This window comes from Malania oleifera, chromosome 1 (assembly GCF_029873635.1).
Source record: "Malania oleifera isolate guangnan ecotype guangnan chromosome 1, ASM2987363v1, whole genome shotgun sequence".
NCBI classification, from domain to species: Eukaryota; Viridiplantae; Streptophyta; class Magnoliopsida; order Santalales; family Ximeniaceae; genus Malania; species Malania oleifera.
In genome coordinates, this window is record NC_080417.1 from 80,085,271 (window position 1) to 80,106,198 (window position 20,928).

The 20,928-nt window shown below is 37.5% G+C and overlaps 1 protein-coding gene across 3 annotated transcripts in view; it reads right to left on the minus strand.

Annotated features, from left to right (window-relative positions):
* The window catches only part of LOC131155886 (KH domain-containing protein At4g18375-like), a 69,273-nt gene that overhangs the window by 28,125 nt on the left and 20,220 nt on the right, over positions 1–20,928 (minus strand). For all 3 annotated transcript variants that reach the window (XM_058109345.1, XM_058109342.1, XM_058109336.1), the window contains 3 exons: positions 14,588–15,058; positions 14,153–14,398; positions 13,256–13,468 (listed from right to left, as the gene is read on the minus strand). In XM_058109345.1, the coding sequence (XP_057965328.1) occupies positions 13,256–13,468; positions 14,153–14,398; positions 14,588–15,058 (930 nt within the window). The remainder of the gene's footprint in view (positions 1–13,255; positions 13,469–14,152; positions 14,399–14,587; positions 15,059–20,928) is intronic.

Genomic DNA, 20,928 nt, shown 5'->3' on the forward strand with positions numbered 1-20,928 from the left:
TTGATGCCATCCATTGTAGGTTTCCAAGACTTGGATTCGGTGTAGAGGTCTTTATAAAAATCACAGACACCTTTTCTAAAGTCCTCTTCCCAGGTTAAGGCGACTTCCCCAATTTCAATGCTAGAAAGGGTGTTACTTCTACAGTGACTATTTGCTGTTCCATAAAAGAATTTTGTATTACAGCCCCCTCTTTAAGCCAGAGAGCTCTGCATTTTTGCCTCCAAGATATCTCTTCAAGATTAATAACCCCATACAATTCCTTCTTAAGTGCAGCTCTGTTGGCTCTCTAATCACCATTAAGACTCTAGATTAATTATTGCTCATCAATCTCTTTGATACCATTAAGGATAACAATCTTCTTCACTTGGACATTCCAAAAGGTGTTTCTGTTCCAAATCTTAAGCTTTTCTTGTATTCCTTTCAGCATTGAGACAAGCACAAAAATAGCCTTCCCCATGACTAGATTAGAAGACCACCAAGTTTTTACTCACTCCCTGAAACCATCATGCTTTAACCACATATTCTCAAAGTGAAAGGGGTTGGGCCTCATTTAAACCCCCCCCCCCCCCTCAAGCATCAGAGGAGATGGGGAAATGACCTGAGATGGGCTTGGGAAGTTTACTCCGAATAACGTGAGGAAAAGGAAATTCCAATTCAACCAAAATTAGGAACCTATTGATCCTTGAAAAGGAAGGTGGCTCCCTGGAGTTGGACCAAGTGATTGCCACCAATGAGAGGGAGGTCAATAAAGGCACTCACATTGATAAAGTCAAGGAATTCTCTTATGCTACTGATTTTAAAGCTACACCCACTTCTTTCATGCGGATAAACAATCATATTGAAATCGCCTCCAATTATCCAAGCAACATCCCATCTACTCTTTATCCCAAAGAGCTCATTCCAAAAAACAAAAGACCAAGAGGGTCCTTCACCTGGGCCATACACCCTTGTGAAAATCCACTTAAAGTTATCGTTCATGCTTTTGAACAAACAAGAGATTGAATTACCTACTAAGCTACCTACTACTCCAAGGGATATCCAATCACAAGCTTCTCGGCCCCAAAGTTCATTGATCAAGAGTTGCTCCATTGTCTCCACCTCATGCTTTTAAATCACGGTTGCGGGTAGCGTAACATAACGGTAACGGGAAGCGGGAGTAGCGGATGTTACATAACGAGAAGCGGGAGTAATTTGAAGCATGCACAACCTTGTGCATATTAGCATACTTGCATGTTTTAAGCTTTTAGCAATTCTTAGAAAGAGTTTTAGTGTATTTTGGATCTTTTAGTTTGAGTAACTAAGTTATTTGGTAAGGGCAACAAGTTTACATTTGTTTTAAATCACCATTGATAGAAAATTACGTGTGTGAGCGTATCTATACTTCTCATTGTTCTTATCTATGATAAATTCTAATGTGTGCTAAATTAATTAATAAAACAAAATACATTATCCACTCCATTAATCTATTAGACATACGAATAATATAAATATAAAATAGCTAGAAAAGAAAGAAGGTTGAAGTTGAAAAATAAAGAACATAAATATCACATTACTAATATTATCAAAAAAAAAATATTTTCCCAACAAGTTAGTATTTTGAAATTGTTAGTTAACACATCTATTGTGAGTATTTAAAGAATAGTAAATTTTGTATAATTCTCATCCTCATTATAATCTTTTCCCCCTCTTGTCACTTGGTATATTGAGAATGATATATGAAAGAGAGAGAAAAAGTGAGATGAAAAAGTAAAAAATAAAATATTCTTTTGGTGTAACAATCCTGTAGCGGTTACGTAACGGCCATAGCGGCCTTTACGTAACAGTCATGGTCTGTAACAGCCGCTACGGCCTTGATTTTTCTTCCCACCGATTTCGCGGTGTGTAACGGTATCAATAACCCAAAAAACTGTTACGTAACAGCATTACGTAACGGTCGCGGCCTTTATATAAAACCATGCTCCACCTTAGTTTTTAGTAAGCACACCACATCACCCCTCCAATCCTTAAGAAAAGGCTTGATTACACTCCTCTTAGCTTTGTCTTTGAGAACCCTCATGTTCAAGGAAATGATTTTTCTTGACATGATATAACACAGCTCCAGCTGCTGCATGCCTCTTTCATTTTTTAGCATCCTCCTGTTTTTCCATAATTCACTATGCATTCCAAGCACTTTAATTCCCCATTGGTATCAAACTTTCTGATACTTCCTGCATGTTTTTTATGATTGCTTCCCGTTTCCACTCTTCTCTTTCTTTTAATATCCTCAAACAGTAAGGCTCTACATTCAAACCTTTTGAAGGACACGCCTATGGTTTTGCTTACTGATTGCAGCTTTCGAAGGACCCAAACAGATACCTATTTTTGAGCGCTATCTGAGTCCAAGTCATTCAAAGTTTCAAACTGAGCCCATCAACCAAATTCTCAAAATTGGGATTGGCAACCAAAGTGTCATAGCCAATACTAGGGGCTGGGACAAAGGTGAATTTGTCGAAATAAATTGTCCATGATCGCATAAATTAGCGGAAAAGGATTCATGTACCCAACCCCACCTAGTGGGACTTAAGGCTTGGTTTGCTGTTATTGTTTTGTTCTTTAGAAGTTGACTCTAAGGCTCTGGTACAAACATTAGACGTTAGAAGCCTTTATGGCTTGTTTGGTTTACCGAAATAGCTATTCCTTAGAATAAGATGGAATATAGTTTAACTTTTGGGAATCAAGGGAATAGTTATTCCTTATATATTCCTAACTATTTCATTCAACATGTTATAAGAAAGGAATAGACATCCCCATGATGAAATTTGAGAAAAGTTCTTCCTTGTCTATTCCTTATTATGGACTCATAAAATATTTCACATTATTATTTGCTTTATAGTAACAACATAATTTCTTGTATAACTAATTGTAACTAACCTACTAAAACTAATCTACTCCTGGGCATAGGCATTCTGCAAACCAAAATGTAACCTTAGTCCTTTATAAGCACTAGAAATGGAGATTGCCTTTGCATCTATCACAAGCTGCTTTGAGTCAATACTTGTTAACAGCCCTTCATCAGTGCCAAGAGAGCATATTTGGAATACTTTTCACACAGGCAATTACAATCCACTTGTTCAACTTTTAAGCTAAGAATTTCAAGGTATCAGAGTTACGACTAGCTGGTTATGGTGTTCATTATTTCATATTCTGTCATAATTAGGAGGACTTTCTTAGAAGTTTTAAGTCTAATATGGATACCTCAGCTTCCAAGCATTTCTATTTTCATCAAGTTGCTACTTCATCTAAGATAACCATATTTTAAGACTTATTCATTGAGCTGGGTTAGAGGTCCTTTGGGCTCCATTTTTATTTAGCACACTTACAAAAAGAAGCTATTTCTCTGCCAAACATGTCTCGCAAGTCAAATGCAACACTCAAACACTTGCCAAACACTCCATAAAAGATTCCTTAATGCATGTTAATCACTAAAAATGGCATATTATAATTAGACTTTTATTTTTATAATAAATTAAATTATATAAATATTTTTTTTGGTAAGAAATAAGCTTCATTAAAATCAAAGAGGGGAAACAAAATACAAATTTGTAAATTACAACACATACAAAACACAACCAAAAAGCTAATTAAGCAAGGGTAATTTTACCTCACCTTTCAATTTGGGTAACAACTAACAATGCTAAGGAATTTCTAAGCTTTTAAGCATCGTAAATTGGAGTTGACCAAACCTGTTTTGCAATCAACTCTCTTTCTTGCACTTCCAAGTTTCTTCTGACCAATAATATTCAAATCCCATCCAGCAGCAGCACCAACAACATTCAGATTAGAACAACTTTTAAGAAAGAAGTCTTGGGCAATGGGGCACTCAAAGAAAATATGATCTCTAGACTCCGCCCTTTTCTTGAATAATTTACAAGTGTCATTAGACAATTTCCCCCAAGCTTTCAGTTTGTCAAAAGAAGGAAGCCTATTGAGCAATGCCAACCAAGAATGAAGCAACACCTAGGAATAGCATTCTTAAACTAGACAATATGATCCCATTCAGCTTTACAGAATTTCTCTCTACATTGTTCATAAGAAGAAGCAAAGCAGAAGTGACCTGATTTGATGGAGAGTCCATCTCACAATATCAGGAAGCACGGAATTAGGACAGAAATTTACAAGGCTGATTAACGTCATTAATGATGCTGGATTTTCTTCTAGGACATTTTCAATTCACACCTTGAATGAATTTATCCAGAGTATCATACTTTAGAATGCCAATATCATGCTGAATTTGAGCTCCATAAAATATATAAAAATAAAAAAAAAAATAAAGGGCGGTGGTAATGCCAGTTATTAAAAAGAAGACATACATTGGAGCCACAAATAACTTTATGAGACATAAGACGATAGGCAAGGAAATTTTTTGACATATTTAGAAAAGAAAAGGCCATATTGAGAATTTATTCTGATATATTGTTTTCTAGCGTCCATAAATATAGCTCCTTAGAATTATGCAATTTTCAGAGTTCAAATGTATGGTTATTCTGGTTCCATAATTGAGTACGCAAACCATTGTGGCCCTTGTGTATGGAACTTTTCCTGAATCTAAATTTCAAGCAAACCATTGTGGCCCTTCCTCTCCCCTCCCTCGCATCTGACTGACAATGGGCCAAGCCCTTGCGGTGGGAATGTGTGGATTAAAAAATTAAATGGAAGCCCACATTACAGTTACCTTCTAAAGATGAGGCTCAAAATGAGGTCACAGTAGTCGTGTGAGATGCAGCGGGGAAGGGAGGAGTTTTGGCAGCTGGCTTAGCTTTGGAAGGGCCAACAACAGTTGTCAAATGCATTGAAATTAATTGAGAAGGAATGAAAACGAATTGAGAATCACAACAAAGGATTATGCTAAACAGTTGTACACATTTCAGTCATGGTTGATTACATTCCACTTTTATCTGATGTGCTTTTCCATGCTGACAGAAAGAAAACACTGATGATTTGCTTTAGATCCTATGTTGCTGCTGTTAGGGGTGCTCAGGACTGCATTTCCTCTGACAGAAAACAAGAGATGGATGTTCTGTATAAAGAAGACAAATAATCTTTCACCATGTGAGCTCAAGATCACATTGATGTTTGTTGTCCTGCGTCTGCTATAGTATGTTTGGCCAAGATGAATCTTTTTGTAAGAGGAAATGCAGAATGGCAATTAAATTTGTAAATGACATGTCTATCGCACACATGCATATTGTTGATGGTGTTTTAGATGGTTGTGTATCTTTTATCTTTTGAACAAAATGGTTTTGATAATAGGGGTTTCAGCAGAAAACGTCCAAATTCCTGAAAATGAGAGAGGAACCTAGCCTTTAAGCTCCTTTGATTAACCCTTGCTTTAGTCATTATTTGCCCCCACATTCATTTGTTTCTTCCATTTTAAATTATCTGCAATGACATTCCAGGTGCTCGTGTGTGTGATGTTAACTCCACCAAAGGTATTTCAACCATCAGAAGCAGATGATAGTGATATAGATTATCTACAGAGCATGAAGGATAAAGATCCTGGAAGATTCATGACAGTGGAACCATTGAGGGGGGCGTGAAACAAGTGAAACTCACAAGATTGGTGGGACAGACTGGGCTTTAGGCTATGAGCTCACAGTTACTGGTCAGAGTGTTGCTACCCTAAGGGGGAACAAAGGTATGTGGAGAAGAGTTGCAAACTACCATTAACTATAGTGACATAAGGGTAGGGCCAGGAGGCGTGAAGGGAAAGTATGGCTTTTTGGAACATCTTTACAAAGTGACAAAAAGTTAAGGTTATCTCTGAGACTTCCTCATATTGTTCCTCGTATTGTTATGTTGTAGGTGTCTAAGCAAGAAACTAGAAGGTGTCAATGGTTTGATTGTTAGAAGCAGTTGGGACTAGGTTCAAGGACTAGGATTGGTTTTTTTCAAGGGGTTTTCTAGTGATTTGGGATGCTATGTTTGCTAGTAAGATTGGTGAGCTTATAGGGGCATGCCTTGTGCAAGTATTTTCCAATGTTTTACGAGGCAAAGGCATAAGGCGAGGCGTTTTAACCCTTAAGAAGCAAGGCGTAAGCTTTTTGAGAATTTTATTTTTAGATAAAAAAAAAACCAAATATATTTTGTAAACTACTTGTTGGCCATTCAAACATTTCTAACCTGAATTCATCTGTGTATAATGACAAGAGATAGCTATAAGATTACAACTTTCAAATTATTTTCAAGATCCAAGATACACTAACAACAACTTTGGAAAGGTTGAGGTTCAAGAGTTTTCGAAATCAACTCATAATCCAACATTCCTTTCATATAAACATGTAGTTAAAATTTTCTAGCCAAATCTAACTTGAGAATCACACACCCAAAACGCATAAGCCTCAACTAAAACGGCACAAAAGGCGTGTATTTTGTACAAATGCATAAGCCTCAGCATTTAATGTGTTAACCTTGTCAGAATTTGTAATTTTAGATTGATCCTCAAGGCGTTTTAGGCATGCTTCGCCTTGAGGCGAGCTTCGATTGAGCCTTTTTCAACCATTGGTCTTTTTAATATGGAAGGGTGAGATCATAAGAGGTTCACTTTGACTATCCTTTAGGGCTTGATTCTAGAATTACGGGCAGCATGACTTATGATCCTTTTATCAGTGTGCGATTTGTGCACCATCAGCATTTCAAATGTGCAATTTACTAGGTTTCCCCACTACAAAGTGGGAGAATCCTTTTCCTAGTTTGACCAAGGGCGTGCTCCCTGAAGCAATGTTAGATCGTTGTTCTTTGGTACTAGATTCTAGCCCAAAGGTGAGTCCTACGGACCTATCCCATGCACATTTGAAAACATGTGAACGACTCGAGACTACTTTTCATCGTTTGGATACAGCTGCTGGGTGCATGTGTTATTATTAGAAAGATAGGTTGCCCCTTTTTATTAATAATAATAAGGTTGCCCCTTTTTATTAGTAAGAACTAGATCCCACGTCACTCCACCAATACAATATTTAGGGTTGGGAGAGGTTCCATTTTTCGAGAAATATGTTAAAGAAAGCATTTTGGTGATAAACGAATTAAGAAGAGAGATTTTAGAGGAGGCAGGACCTTAGGTTGGAAGAGGAGTGTCTCTCTCAGAAGATTGTCAGCTAAGAATTCATTTGTCAAACAATTTTTAAGGATATTCTGTGGCCAAGTAAAAGTTTAGAGAAAACCAAAGGAACAAACCAAAGAAAGAAAAGGAAATTACGGTACACAGGCAAGCTATTGAAAAAAAAAAAAAAAAAAACCCTGAGGGAAGGACCCTCAAAGTGCCTCCCAGCCATCTAGAATGAACTCTTTGAACTACACCAATGGCTGTAGAATTTGCTGCTCTCGGGACTGCTGAGAAGCAGACAGAATCAGATCCAGCGAGGTGGCCCGGAGTGTTATCCATGATTGACTGGAAGTTCCAACCTGGTTTCACAAAAATAACTTTCATCCCTCTCAACAGAGTTTTAATTATTAGAAGAGAATCACCTTCTAAAATCACCTGATTCCTTCTTTTATGTAAAATGCATTTAGCTGCTAGGGGGCAAGCCAGAGCCTCACCCTGTGTAGGATCCAAGGCATGCATCTTTCGGGATGCCCAAAGGAGAATCTCTCTCCATTGGCTACAAGCCACACAGGCACTGAGGCTAGAAGAGTCGTTGAAAGCAACATCAAAATTGACTTTTATCCAGTCTCTGACCATTTTGGGGAGGTGCAGTGGAGAATGTGCCAAGTCAGCATCCTATGTTTCTCAAAAGACTCTAACCAGTCTCTTCAAAAATTCTTCGTGATCAGTACTGCCACTATTGGAATTGACTTTATTCCTCTGCTCCCACATAGAATACATCAGAATTGCATTGAACAAAGGACGTAGATTTTATCTAGAAGCATGACACCCAATAATAGATTTGTAGGATTCATCATTTCCTTTATCCACTCTATAGAAAGATGAGGACGGCAGTTCATTCTTAGATATTGCACTTCAAGAACCCACCACTCTAGGTAAAAGACAGTTGAAACCGAGATGTTCAGAAGTCTCCCTCTTCCCCCCACAAAGATGACATGACACATAATCAACAGAATTCCTCCACTAGGACTGATCTCATTGACATCGCATACAGCTACCCTCCAAATAAAGACTTTCAATCTGCAGTGTATTTCAAACATCACAGCTTTTGCCATCAGGTGATTAGCAGTACGAACAGGAAGATTTTAACGAGCCAGAAAATGATGTTGATGTGATTAAGAACCCAAAGTCTATTATAGAGGAGTATGCAGTTTTTTATAAGATTTATATTTGGAGGAGAATGAAGGTAGAGCTATGATTGTGGAACTTGGCTAGTGACCAGTCCCTGGGGATAAAACTACTGAGTTAGAGAGGCCTTTTAAGGACAAAGAAGAGAGAAGAATTCTGTTTAAAATGGAGAAAAGTAAAGCCCCTGGACCAGGTGGCTTCACTATGCCACTCTTTTATGGGTAACTAGACCATTCTGAAATCTGACCTTTTGAAGATTTTAAAAGAATATTTTGATGATGGTGTGCCGAGTAAAGGCACTATTCCACTTTTATTTTATTAACCTAGGGCTGATGAAATACTTCTGCTAGGGTTAGGGATTTTCGGACCACCAGTTGGTGACAACTGACACGTGAATATAACCTTCTGACAAGAGCCCACAAATAGATGAACTGGGATGTTGGTGAATACTATTTCCCAAACTCAGAGTTCTTTTATTGAGGCTGACAGATTTTTGAAGCAGCTTTGCAAACTAAAGGCGGTGCAAAGCATGCTAATAGATTAAATAGGAACAGTATTGTTTATGAGATAGGAACAGTATCATTTTGAAATAATATTTCAAGAGAGTGTATGATCATGCAGTTGAGGTTTTCTAAAAGAGGTTTTGGAGCACCATGAGAAGAAGTGGATTAAATGGCGTCTTTCTACCATACATGGAAAGCCTGAGATTTGGTTTAAAGCCTCTAGAGGTGTTAGATGAGATATTCTTTTATGTTTCATTAAACTCTTATGTTGGTGCTTTGAGTATGATTGTAGAGGAGGGGATAGAGGCTCGATAAAAAGGATTAGGGTAGGGCATGGGATCCATCTATTTCATACTTACACTCATAGAAGTCGGAGGCGCACGGCGAGCCGAAGCGCAAAGGGCATTTGAAGCCGAGGCGCGAGGCGAAGGCGCACAATTATTAAAAAGGTGTAAAATGCCTATTTGGGGTAATTGATATATGAACATATGAATATCTAGTAATATTAAAATTTAAAATGCCAAAACATTCAATACCAAAATTGGAAATTTAATGAAATTGCCAGGACCAAGGCCAAAAGCATCAACAATTCAACATAGTTCAACATCAAAAGAAAACAGTACAATAAAAGATTTCAAAGTATAAAATCTAAAAATCCTCCTCAATCATCAGTCATCACTCATTTCCAACAAATTATTAAGAAGAAGAAGAAGAACTGAAAAAGAAGAAGCAGAGCTGCAGAAGAACTGAAAAAGAAGAAGAACTTACTGCATTTCCAACAAATTACAAAAAACAGTAGCTAAATTCAGAAGAACTGAGTTCGAACTTCGAAGCCGATGAAGCAGATGAACTCACGAAGGCTCAAAGACGAGCTGGTGCTGCTGGTTCAAAGGCTCAAAGATGAGCTGGCGAAGGGCTCCTGTGGGTTCGAAGGCTTGACAACAAACTCACGAAGCTCCTGACGAACTCGCAAAGGGCTCCTGCTAGTTTGAAGTTTGGAAGACGAACTCACGAAGCTCCTGCTGATTTGAAGTGTCGACGACGAACTCACAAAGCTCCTGCTGATTCGAAGGGTCAACGATGATCTCACAAAGCTCCTAACGAACTCGCAAAGGGCTCCTGAAGAACTAGCGAAGGGTCATGGGGCTTCAAAGGGTCAAAGAAGAAGGGTTTCGTGCTGGCTCTCCTGTTGGTTCGAATCGAATAGGGCTAGGGCTCATTCTGCTCTGATTATTTCTTTATTTAACTGGTTCGAAAAGTTCCAGACGCAACTCACGTCGCCTGGCGCATCAGTGCGCCTCACAGCACCTCCCTGCGACTCTTACAAGTCCCTTTGCCTCACCTGTGATGAGGCGCTACACCCCTCACCTCTTTGCGCTTCGTGCCTAGGCGTGCCTTGGGCGCGCTTTTAACTATTATGCTTACAGTTTGGAACAATATCATCCTTCTCATATCAGACGATGTGAAAAGAGGCTAATGCTCTTTCTCAATATTTTTGGCAATTAGAGCATGTCGTCGGCTCACCTGATGAGGTAATCCTACAGCTTCATCGTTTTAGGACCAGAAAGTATCTAGGAATCTAGGTGGGTAGACACAGGCATTTTTCACGTTCAGGGTCAAATTTACTATTAAGCCATTCCATATTATTATTTGTACCTTTTTGGGATTTTTTCAAGGAAGGCTCATGGATAGCTCATAACTTAGAGAAGTTAATGTTGATTTTCTATGGTTAGAGATGGAGGAATGGAGAAGAGAACATATTGTCAGCCGGGATACAGTTGGTTAAGTCTACAAAGAAGGGGAGGAGGGGGGGAGGGGTTGGGCCTAGATAATTTGGTGTTTGAAAACTTTCTTTGGTGGGAAAGTGGCTATGATGGTTTCCTTTAGAACCTGAATCCCTATGGCATAAAGCAATTCATATTAAGTATGGACTGAACAGAATGGGAGGGACCTTAAAGTTGGATTAGATATTACTCATACAAGACCTTGGAAATTTATTTTGCAGATATTCTATTATTGTCTTCGTGTACATTATAGAATTTGAAATAGAGAAATTTGCTTGGAAGAAGATCATTAGGCTAAGGATGCCAATTTGACTCCAACCCCATCTTTTCTATCAGACTAGATGGCCCAATCTGTAATTTCTTTTTAACAGAGGAAGTGCAGAGTGGAGAAATTTTTGTTTCATGAGAAAAACGAACGGTCTAATCCTATCATTAAATGTGTTGGATTCTTTTTTCCGCTCTTTGGGGAGGGATAAAAGGAGTTGGGTTCTAGATGGTTCTCAGAACCTCATTTGCAATTTCTTTTTCACTCATTTGACTTATGTTAATAACACTCTTCCTGTTCTCCTACACTCTTTTATTTGGAAAGCTAAAGTTCTCCCATAAAAATATAGACTTTCACTTGGGCTACAGACTTAAATAAAATCAACAATAATGATTTTCTTCGTCCCCATGTGTGGATGCATTGCTATTGGAGACAGGTCTTGTTCACATTTGTGAGGGTTCAATTATCAATTAGGTGGTTTGGGGAGCATATCCACCTTCTGTGAGCAGCTTATGTCTCCTTTATTCTATGAATTTTGGGAAGGACATGGGAACAGAGGCTCTTGGGAGGTCTATATTTTTGTAAATATTTGGTGCATCTTGTTGGACATAATGCCAGAATCTTCAAGAGTACTTATATTATTTACTGCTCATTTTGCAAGTTCGAAGAGTAATCCATCAAACATGTCCTTGTTCACACACTACTCTACAGCTTGATGTTATAGGAGTCAATGCACAACCTTTCAGCTTTGGGCAGGTGTAGCTCTCTGCACTGATATGATGGGACAAAAAGATCTTGCTTCATGGGGTTTTTTCCTGGACAGGAAGCGAAAGAGAATTCTATAGGTTTTACTCCACATGATATGTTTTGATTTTTATGGAGAGAAAGGAAACAAGTCATGATACATTTCGAGCATCTAGAGACAAGAAAAAGAGAGCATTCAAAAAGAGGGCTTGACCAAACGTAAAATGGAAGAAACATAAAATACAAAGTTCTTGATTTCTGGGACACCGTGATTTCCTTTTGAATATGCTTGGACCACATCCCCATGATGCCCTTTGGTGAAATTTTGTTTACTGATCAAAAAAATACATACAAAGTGTTTTCCTTTTTCCTTTTTAGAGATCTGGAAGGACCAAACCTCACATCTTGGGTTGAAAATTTTTGCCATAATTTTTTTTTAAAGCTCTTTTTTTTGGTGTTTGAATTGCACTCAGAAGCCCTTTGCAATCTGATATAATTAATGAAATAAAATATATTACCTCATAACATTATGTACTACATAAATATTTTAGGCGTACAAAAACATACAAGAAATTATACAAGTTCTTTTTATTTATCAGTTAAAGTAATAAAAGTTCAATAAGTTTAGACCAAGAAGTTAAATTGTTTTAACCTAAGCTTTAGGATTCCAATATTGTAATCATAATATTTATAATAAAAAAGTATTAACACCATGAACACGACAAAAATTAGGAAAAGAAGAAAAAAATGTAAAAGTTGACTAATATTATCAAAATAAATAACTTTTTGAAATAAAACATTGCTCGTATCAAATTGTTAATTGATTAATATGTTGAGAATGTTATAAAAAACAAATAATTTTGTACCATTATCATCCACATTATAATCTTCACCCCCTAATCCTATCTTCACATAACTGATCAAGATTAATTTATGAAAGGAAAAAATGAGAAAATAACAAGTGTAAAAACAACAACAACAACAATAATTCATTTTTACTGTCACAGTGGCTGCTGCAGCAGTCAATTACGTAACAGTAGCAGTTCAAAATGACCGCTACGGCTGTGATTTTTGTTCCCACAAATTTAAAACCATGATCCAAGCTTTTGTGTGACATGCTTAGACTCTAATGAGAAAAATAAGCACCTTTTCCAACACTGTTCAGTGGCTAGGCAAACTTGGATAACACTTTTTGCCCTTGTCAGGTGTGGTGTGGGTTATTCTACTGAGAGTTGTCCTTTGTATGCTATTTTCAGCGATCAATTACAGCACTCCTGATCCTATTTGTTATAAGATAAGAGAAGCTTTTCTAAGTTCCCTTTGGGTGCTGACTTCAGGAGTTTTGTGGGGATTTTCAGTGATAGTTCTTCAGTTTTATTTGCCAGAGGACCTTGCTCTCCACTTCTTGCAATTCTCCTTTCTCTGTCTCTAATGAATTTATTCTTTAATCTAAAAATATATTATATATCCAAACTCAAATCTGCCAACAGAAATATGGTAAACATCCCCAATTTGGAAATCACAATAACCCTTCAATTGAATTGACATAACTGTTTTAAAGAAATAACACAAATTATACTAACATGCAAGTAATTACGTACTAAAATGAAATCACTTTCGTGGACATGCTTGAACATAAAGATCTCAACTGAACAGAATTTTTAAAAAACAGTAATTAAGGAAACCATACCTTTAAAAGTTCATATCCACCAGAGCTGCCAGGTCCTATTGCAGTCGGTGGTGGGGGTCCTCCACCAGGAATGCTTCCTGGAGGACCAAAGCCCTGGACTGGCCCAACAGGAGGAGGCTCTACTCCAGCATTTGCATCTCGCAGACATCTTGTTCTCAGTCTTGATGCAATCTCTGCCAATGCATCTTTAGCAACACCGAAATTCCCAGATATCTGAATGATCAAAGGAAAATATTAGTATCAGTTTGCAAGTTCAAAGAATTCCAGAATGGATTAGAGGTGTGGGAGAGGGGGAGTAGCCAGGCGTCAAGCAAACCATCCCACTTCAATAGGACCAGCCTGGTAACATTATGTCTTTACAGCTGGTCTGCCCATGATTCCTAGGCCTGATAAGTTTCAGAGGCATGATTATGCTTTTTAGGCTAGCATAACCATCTAGGGAAGTTAGGAGCATCAAAAATTTTGTCTGATATTCCTCAACAACACTAATCCAATTTCAATTTCAAATGTCAACAATGTATTGAAGTCTCAAGTTTCAAGAAAATTTCACAACATGCACTGATGCACATAAATGGTTCACTATTTAAAAAAAAAAACTATATAAAGTGACAGATTTTGAGTGCAAACTTGGACTGCGCTACCAACTGAAATCTGAGACAAAACTGAGGATCATTCAGGACTGTCCAGCCTAAACTTGGTTTCCTGTGTATTAAAACTACTAATTACTTCCTTGAGCATTAGCTTAGGGCTTGACCCCAGACAGAGGCATGCTGTGACCTTATTCCCTAATGCTGGCAAAACTGAACTCAACCCCAACCTAGCCAGCACCTACCTTTAACTGAAGACAATCACATAGTGTAAAATAAAGCTCCAAAATACATGATACAACCAGATCACCTGTACAAGTTCTTCATCGTCAGATGCACACTTAGGCTTGTCATCCTTGGAGTAAACACGTATATCGGCCTGGGTTCTCCTTCTCATCTCATTGATAATGTGACCACCTTGTCCAAGGATGCAACCAACCTTACTAGATGGAACAAGAAGTCTTGTTGTAATTATACTTTTCTCAGAGAATTCACTAGTTTTGTTTTGAAGCTGAAGAATGGCCTCGATAGTTTGCGACCTTGGGTTCCACAGAGCCTGAAATAATTTAGTTCAATAATCCGCCAAAAGTGTGCTGATAACTAACAAATCACACACCCAATATACAGCTAAGATTAAGACAAATCCATATGATCAGTAATTACCAAATGAAGATAAGTATAATATGAAGAAGATGTACATAAATGTCCCAAAGAAAGCAAAATTAAAATGAAGATAAAGACAGACCTCCAAAGAAGAAACACGAATCACACGTTCCTCTGACTCAGCAGATGCATCCTCAACATGAATATTAGCTCCAGTCTCTTGCTGCAACTGCCTCACATTGAAGCCCCCCTTGCCAATCACTCCCCCAATTTTACCAGCTGAGCACAAAATTTTCATATTAAACTCACCTAAGGCTTCCCCACCATGCCCAGGTGGAACACGATCAAAACCACCTGGCCCAAATCCATGAGGCTGATTCTCATATCCCCCCATCCATGGCACTGGTGGCATGCCATGAGGAGAAGAATTCCTGTGAGACCACATTGGATTACCTGGTGGCGGCATATTTCCCATGGGATCTCCAGGATGAAAATTTTGTGCCCCATAGGGTGTAGGGAAACTCAAAGGAGGCTTGTCCTTGCGTGGATTCTGATGCAATAAGGTGGAAACTTCATAGAGAGCCCTCTTTGCAATCTCAGGCTTTCCTGAAATCTGCAATATATCTTACAGTATTACACATCATTGAAAACAGAAGGCCATCCAGAAAGTTCCATAACCAATCCCCCAAAGTAGAAGCATGTTGCCATGTTTTTAAAGCAATCATAAATAGCAGACAGAAAACTATCAAGAGACAGGATTTCAACTTCACAAACTGTAAAAAATCTCAGAGTAAAGGCAAAATAAATGAAAACTGCATCATGCAGGCACAAAGCCACAACAAGAGTTTATTAACATAAAAAAAGAAACCCACATCTGCAACAAGCAGTTTCACATTCACATGCACAACGCGCATATTTACGTATATAACCATATAAGCATCATGCAGCAATGACAGGGTAGCCAGAACTAGCAACGACCGGAGCACAAGGCCTGAAGCACAATGATTGGGTAGCCACACTAGAAGCAGAAGCCCATCTCCCTCGTAGAATGGCTCTCAACTAACTTTGTACAGCTCAAAGCCATCATTGTAGAACAACCACTGCAAATTTTAAATTTCTGACTCTAGCCAAAAATCTCAGCAGATCAAATTATTGGCACCAACATGCTCCAAAGTTAGGCACACATTAGCAACTTTGCATTTTGAGTCTTTGACTGAAAAACCCAAGGCCAGCTCATGGGGCAGGAAGCTTCAGTTTCATCTAAAATTAACCACATTTGGGGTAATTCTGATCAGAAGTTGGCCATACCAAAAATTGTGGTAGGCAAAAACCACGAAAGAGATTCACAATCAATCTGATCAATATATTCAAACTGACATGCTAAGCTTCAATCAAAACAAATCATCTGATCAGAGCCAACTCACTTAGAACAACTTATAAGTAACGCAACCATGGTTAACTGCAGCTGAAATGCCTCCAAATCATGTCAGTCACAATTATTTAAAATATTATGGACTCATTCTAAATTACTTTACATGTCAAACCAACTAAGGAGGGGAAAATCAAAAAACAACTGAAACTAATATGGGGATTGAGAATAGTGTAATTATTTATAACTTTAGTTACTATCATATATAACTATTTACACATAAATCTTCAATAAAAAAAATTTACCAAAGACTAAATGAAATTTGAATTGTTAATTGAAAACATTTACATGACAAAACTAAGTAAAAACTGGATTACAACACTAATAGGAGAGAGAGAGAGAGAGAGAGAGAGAGAGAGAGAGATTTCCCAGTTTCAACAAGATGCCAAAACATGCTAATGGGAAAAGCAAGATAATGAAAAAAAAAAAAAAGAGGAAAACTACAAAGGAAGATAATAGAATAAGGCAGGAATATAATAACATTGATGCTTCTTCAGAACTGTTCTATTTCATAACAGAAAACACTAGTTTCAGATGGCCACATTTTCTGAAGTGAAATATCAATGTGATGGGCAAAGAAGCAAGCAGTGTCAATCCACCCACTTTCTTTATCTTATGGTCATAGAATGTTTCAAATCTGCAGTATTGTGTACACTCTCAACCTCATACTTGAGTACAGTAATCTACTCCTAAAACAACAGTTTTCTAAAGCCAACACCATAAATGGAATATATTTAGATTAAAAGGGTAGGCCATATCTTATCTGAAGGAGATTTTATGAATCAGATAAAGCCTAATTATCCCATGAATTATATTACATATATCAAATTTAACTCCTTTTTTCCTCTATATAATGAAAGATGTACTGGATGGAGAAAGAGAAATTAACTAGTTCACCAAGAAACCCCCTCTTTAATCCATTTCCATCATAGTTCACCAAGAACTTCAAATTAGCTAGTTGATTTGGCCCTTCATCCCATTACTTTTACCAACATTGAGTCCAATCAGATAGCCATAAACTCACCTTATCAATCATTCGCTGAGCTTCTAAATTCTTTCCAGACATCTCCTCCACAGGAGTAGCCAGAATTCCATTCTTACGCTGTTGCATAGTTATCAATTCCATCGTCATGAAAAATAGAAATCCCCTCCAACCCTTCCATTGGAGAAGGGGCTACATACAATAAATCCCCAAGTAAATCAAAAGAGTCAGAATCATATCCACATAGTTCCTGAATCTCATCCAAAAGCAACTCCCTATAACAATCAAACTCACCAAGGACTTCACCTTAATTGTCCAGGAAACCCACCCACCCCCAATTTCTTCTTCTCCTTACCTTTGCTACCCCACTAGATACTAGCATGGTCTTAAATCTCCACGGGATCGTCAAAATTTCCACTTTCCATCACCATCAAAATCAAAATGGCAATCAACTTCAATTTTGCAAAATTTTGTCAAAATTTTCACAAATCACCAAAAATTTATCAAATTCTAAAAATTGCAGTGAAATTTGTAGAAATTTTAAATATAAAATGAAATTCCCTTGAAATTCAAAAAATCCACATTGAAATTTCTCTCTTAATTTATCTTCTTCCTTAAGCTAAAGATTATCACAAGGATATGGATTATAGCTTTCAATTTTTTGAAATTATATGAAAAACTGAACTTAGAAATAGGCTGCAACATTTTATTTGACCTTTAATGTCTAAATTACCTATATTGGAATAAGTAATATTTAAATGAATTTTTATTTTATTTATATTAATTGAATATGTTTCATATGATTATTATATTACAATTCCACATACTTATCCTTGATGTGTCCAAGTTCTAAATCACGCATCATTATGTGTATATTAATAGTTTCTAAAGCTAAGAATGAGTGTTTCAAGAAGGATGGACGACTTGCTTCATGGCAAGCCTTCAACAACACGAAAACCTGAGAATCCGTAAGGAAGACGACATCCAACATGAAGAACTATTCCCAACGACCCTCCAACACACAACAAACCTTTGAAAACATGAAAACCAAAGCTTTCGACAAGATGATGAGCACTATAACACAGAAGGCCCTCCGAAACGATGACCCTCTAACGACTCTAGACACGATGAGCCCTCCGATGACTCTCTAAAGAAGACATTCAACACCATAATCTCTGCTGGCCTTACAAGGCTTAAAATCTTGTTTTAATAATAACAAAATAGAGGAACTTAACATATTTGGTTAAGTGATGATGTGTCAGGACTCAGGAAAGAGAATACAAGGTCAAGTGCTCACAAAGATTAATAAAAGCTTATACTTCAAAGAAAGATGATCAAATGAAGCTTAAAAGGCATGGATTCAAAGATGATCTAATAAAGCTTGAAGATCATAAGAGCATGGATGTTAAAGAGGACTTGCTAAAAGCTTAAAGTATGTTGAAGCTTGAAGACAAGATGGAGCTAAAAAAAGACAAGCATGAAGACTTAAGTGCTTAGAATGTCAAAAGTCCTAAGAAGTCTTTATGTAAGTACTTCGTATTTATATATCTTATGAAATATGTTGAAAGCTCTTCTAGGGTTAATTATGGACTTAGAGACCTCATTTCAAAACCCAAAAAATATTTTATAAGAAATCAAAGCAAGCGAGCAAAAAAGATTTTTGAAAACTAAAATGAAAAATCTGAATTTGGTCTGCCTAGACGACTGAGGTTCACCCTCAGAAGCCTGAAGATGTACTTCAGAAGACTAAATATTTCGTTCAGTCTACTGAAGAATTTCTTCATAAGACTGAAGAATTAGTTCAGTCTACTGAAGATTTTTCTAAAGGAATACAGAAGAGTCATACACCCTCAGAAGACCGAACCCTCAGTTCAGTCGTCTAACCCTGTGTCCAATTCAAATTTTTCAGTGTGTTAAGGAACATCAGAAGACTGAACCCGATACTTCAGTCGTTTGGACACTGTTAACAGCTAGAAATTTTAAATGTTTTAAATTTCAAATAATGGTTTCTTGTGCCCCAAATTTTCTAAAAACTTGGAAGATACTCCAAGTAAACTTGGGCAACACGAAATTACTTTTCTAAGCCTATAGATACATGGTTTTGCAAATCAAATAAGATATAGAACAAAAGAATTGAAAATTTTGTTTCAAAAGCTGAAAGCATATCTTGCTATCTTGTTGCTCTCTCTTGCTAAACTCTTTGTACAACCGAATTGCTAAATTTATGAAGTACTGAACATCCTACTACTGAGTTCTGAGTTGCTAATTCTCATCTAGAAAGAACTTGGTGAATTCTTACTTGAGCTTCATTGTATTTCACTTTGATATTTAATATTGAAGTATATAGTCTTTGATATTGTACTAATCTGCTCTTTGTGAGAGTATTATTGTACGCAGATATTGTTTCTTGTTTCTTGACAATTCTAGGTTGTTGGATCATTGACCAAGCATAGGGTATCATTTGGAGAGGAGTTGCTCTAGCCTATTGAAGGAGTGACTGAGCGTGGAGTATTGCTTGGAGAGGCGTAGCTCTAGCCTATTGAAGGAGTTTTTAAGCATGGGGTATCGCTTGTAACGATTTGTTCCGCGCGGAAATGAACGGTATAGTGGAATCCTTTGGTGGTATTGGCCAAAGGCGAGGACGTAGGCTGGGGATAAACCGAACCTCATAAAAAACGTGGTGTCATTCTCCTTCCTTATTCTCTTTACTTTTCAGCATAAATACTTTGTTGTGTGTGAATGTAAAGTGCAGGTAGCTGAAGTTGAGAACTGAGAATAACAAGAAGACTCTTAAAAAAAGAAAGTACGTTTTGATTAAATGTTTGCGGAAACCTAAAAAGGGAGTACGCTGTTTAATCGTTTGTAGAAATCTTTTTAAGAAAAGTGCAAAAAATTTCATTTAATACAGGGCTTGAAACATACTCATACATTCACAGCGTTGCAAAAGCTGAAAGTGCTGAAGAGCTGCATACATAATCTTAATTTGGTATCTTGGGTTGTTTACTTGAAAGTTGTTGATTGGTTGTTGGTTGATTGTTTGAGTTTTGGTTTACTTGTGTTGAGTATTAGTTTGTGGATTGATTGAGTGATCAAAAAGTTTTGTTATGTGTTTGTTAAACAAGTGGTGTAAGAATTTGTTAAAAGAATTAAAAGAAAATTTTAAAAACCAATTCACCCTCCCCCCCCCCCCCCCCACTTGGGACAACACCTCAACTTTCAATCTCCTCTGTGACCCATCCCCCTAAGAAATTGAGCTAGTGAGGCGTATCCTCTCTCCCCATCTAGACTCCTATGCACAAAGATCCTCTGCCTCCGATGCTCTCGCCAATTTTCATAGCTTTTATCCTAGCTGATTACAAATCCCCTAGATTTTGCGATAGTTGATTCTCCATCTCACCCTTTAGTTTTGGGTACCAAACGTGGGAAGTAATCTACGTCAATATAGAAAGAAAGGTGCTCAACATGACCCGATTAGACTCCTAGACATTTTGCATCACTAAATTCGCAAGTTGGCATGTTTCCTTAATTGTACTTAAGGAAGATTTTGTTTAGCTAATGAAGATGATCGAAGCTCTGTAACAAAGGAAAGGTTATGGGCAGAGGGGCACACACCATCATATAAGAGGGATGGTCAGTTAGTATAAGGCCTCTTTCAAATGAGAGGGGCAATTTTCTTCTCCTAAAGAATGAAAATAGCGGAGGGAGGTGGTCAAACATCCGAATACCAATGAGGGTGGAAGTCTTTCCTTGTAGCCTTGTTGGAAATTGGAATTGTCGAGGCTTAGCAAGAAAGAAGCAGACATCCTTATGGGTAGGCTTTGGTGTGTTAATTATGGTTTATGGAACATCCATAGGGTGGGGAGGATGGCAAAAAGCCATTGATACTAAGAAACCTATGGCAAGTTCCTCCCTCACCAAAAAAAACCAAGGGTTCTCCAAAGGTGGTTAATATAGAGAATGTTGAATCCCATAATAGTAGGGACTGGGAGGGGTCATTTCCTAAATCATCCCCTTTAAATAAGCATATTACAACAGATGGGGGTCATTCAAATTCTAAAAATCATAATGGGAA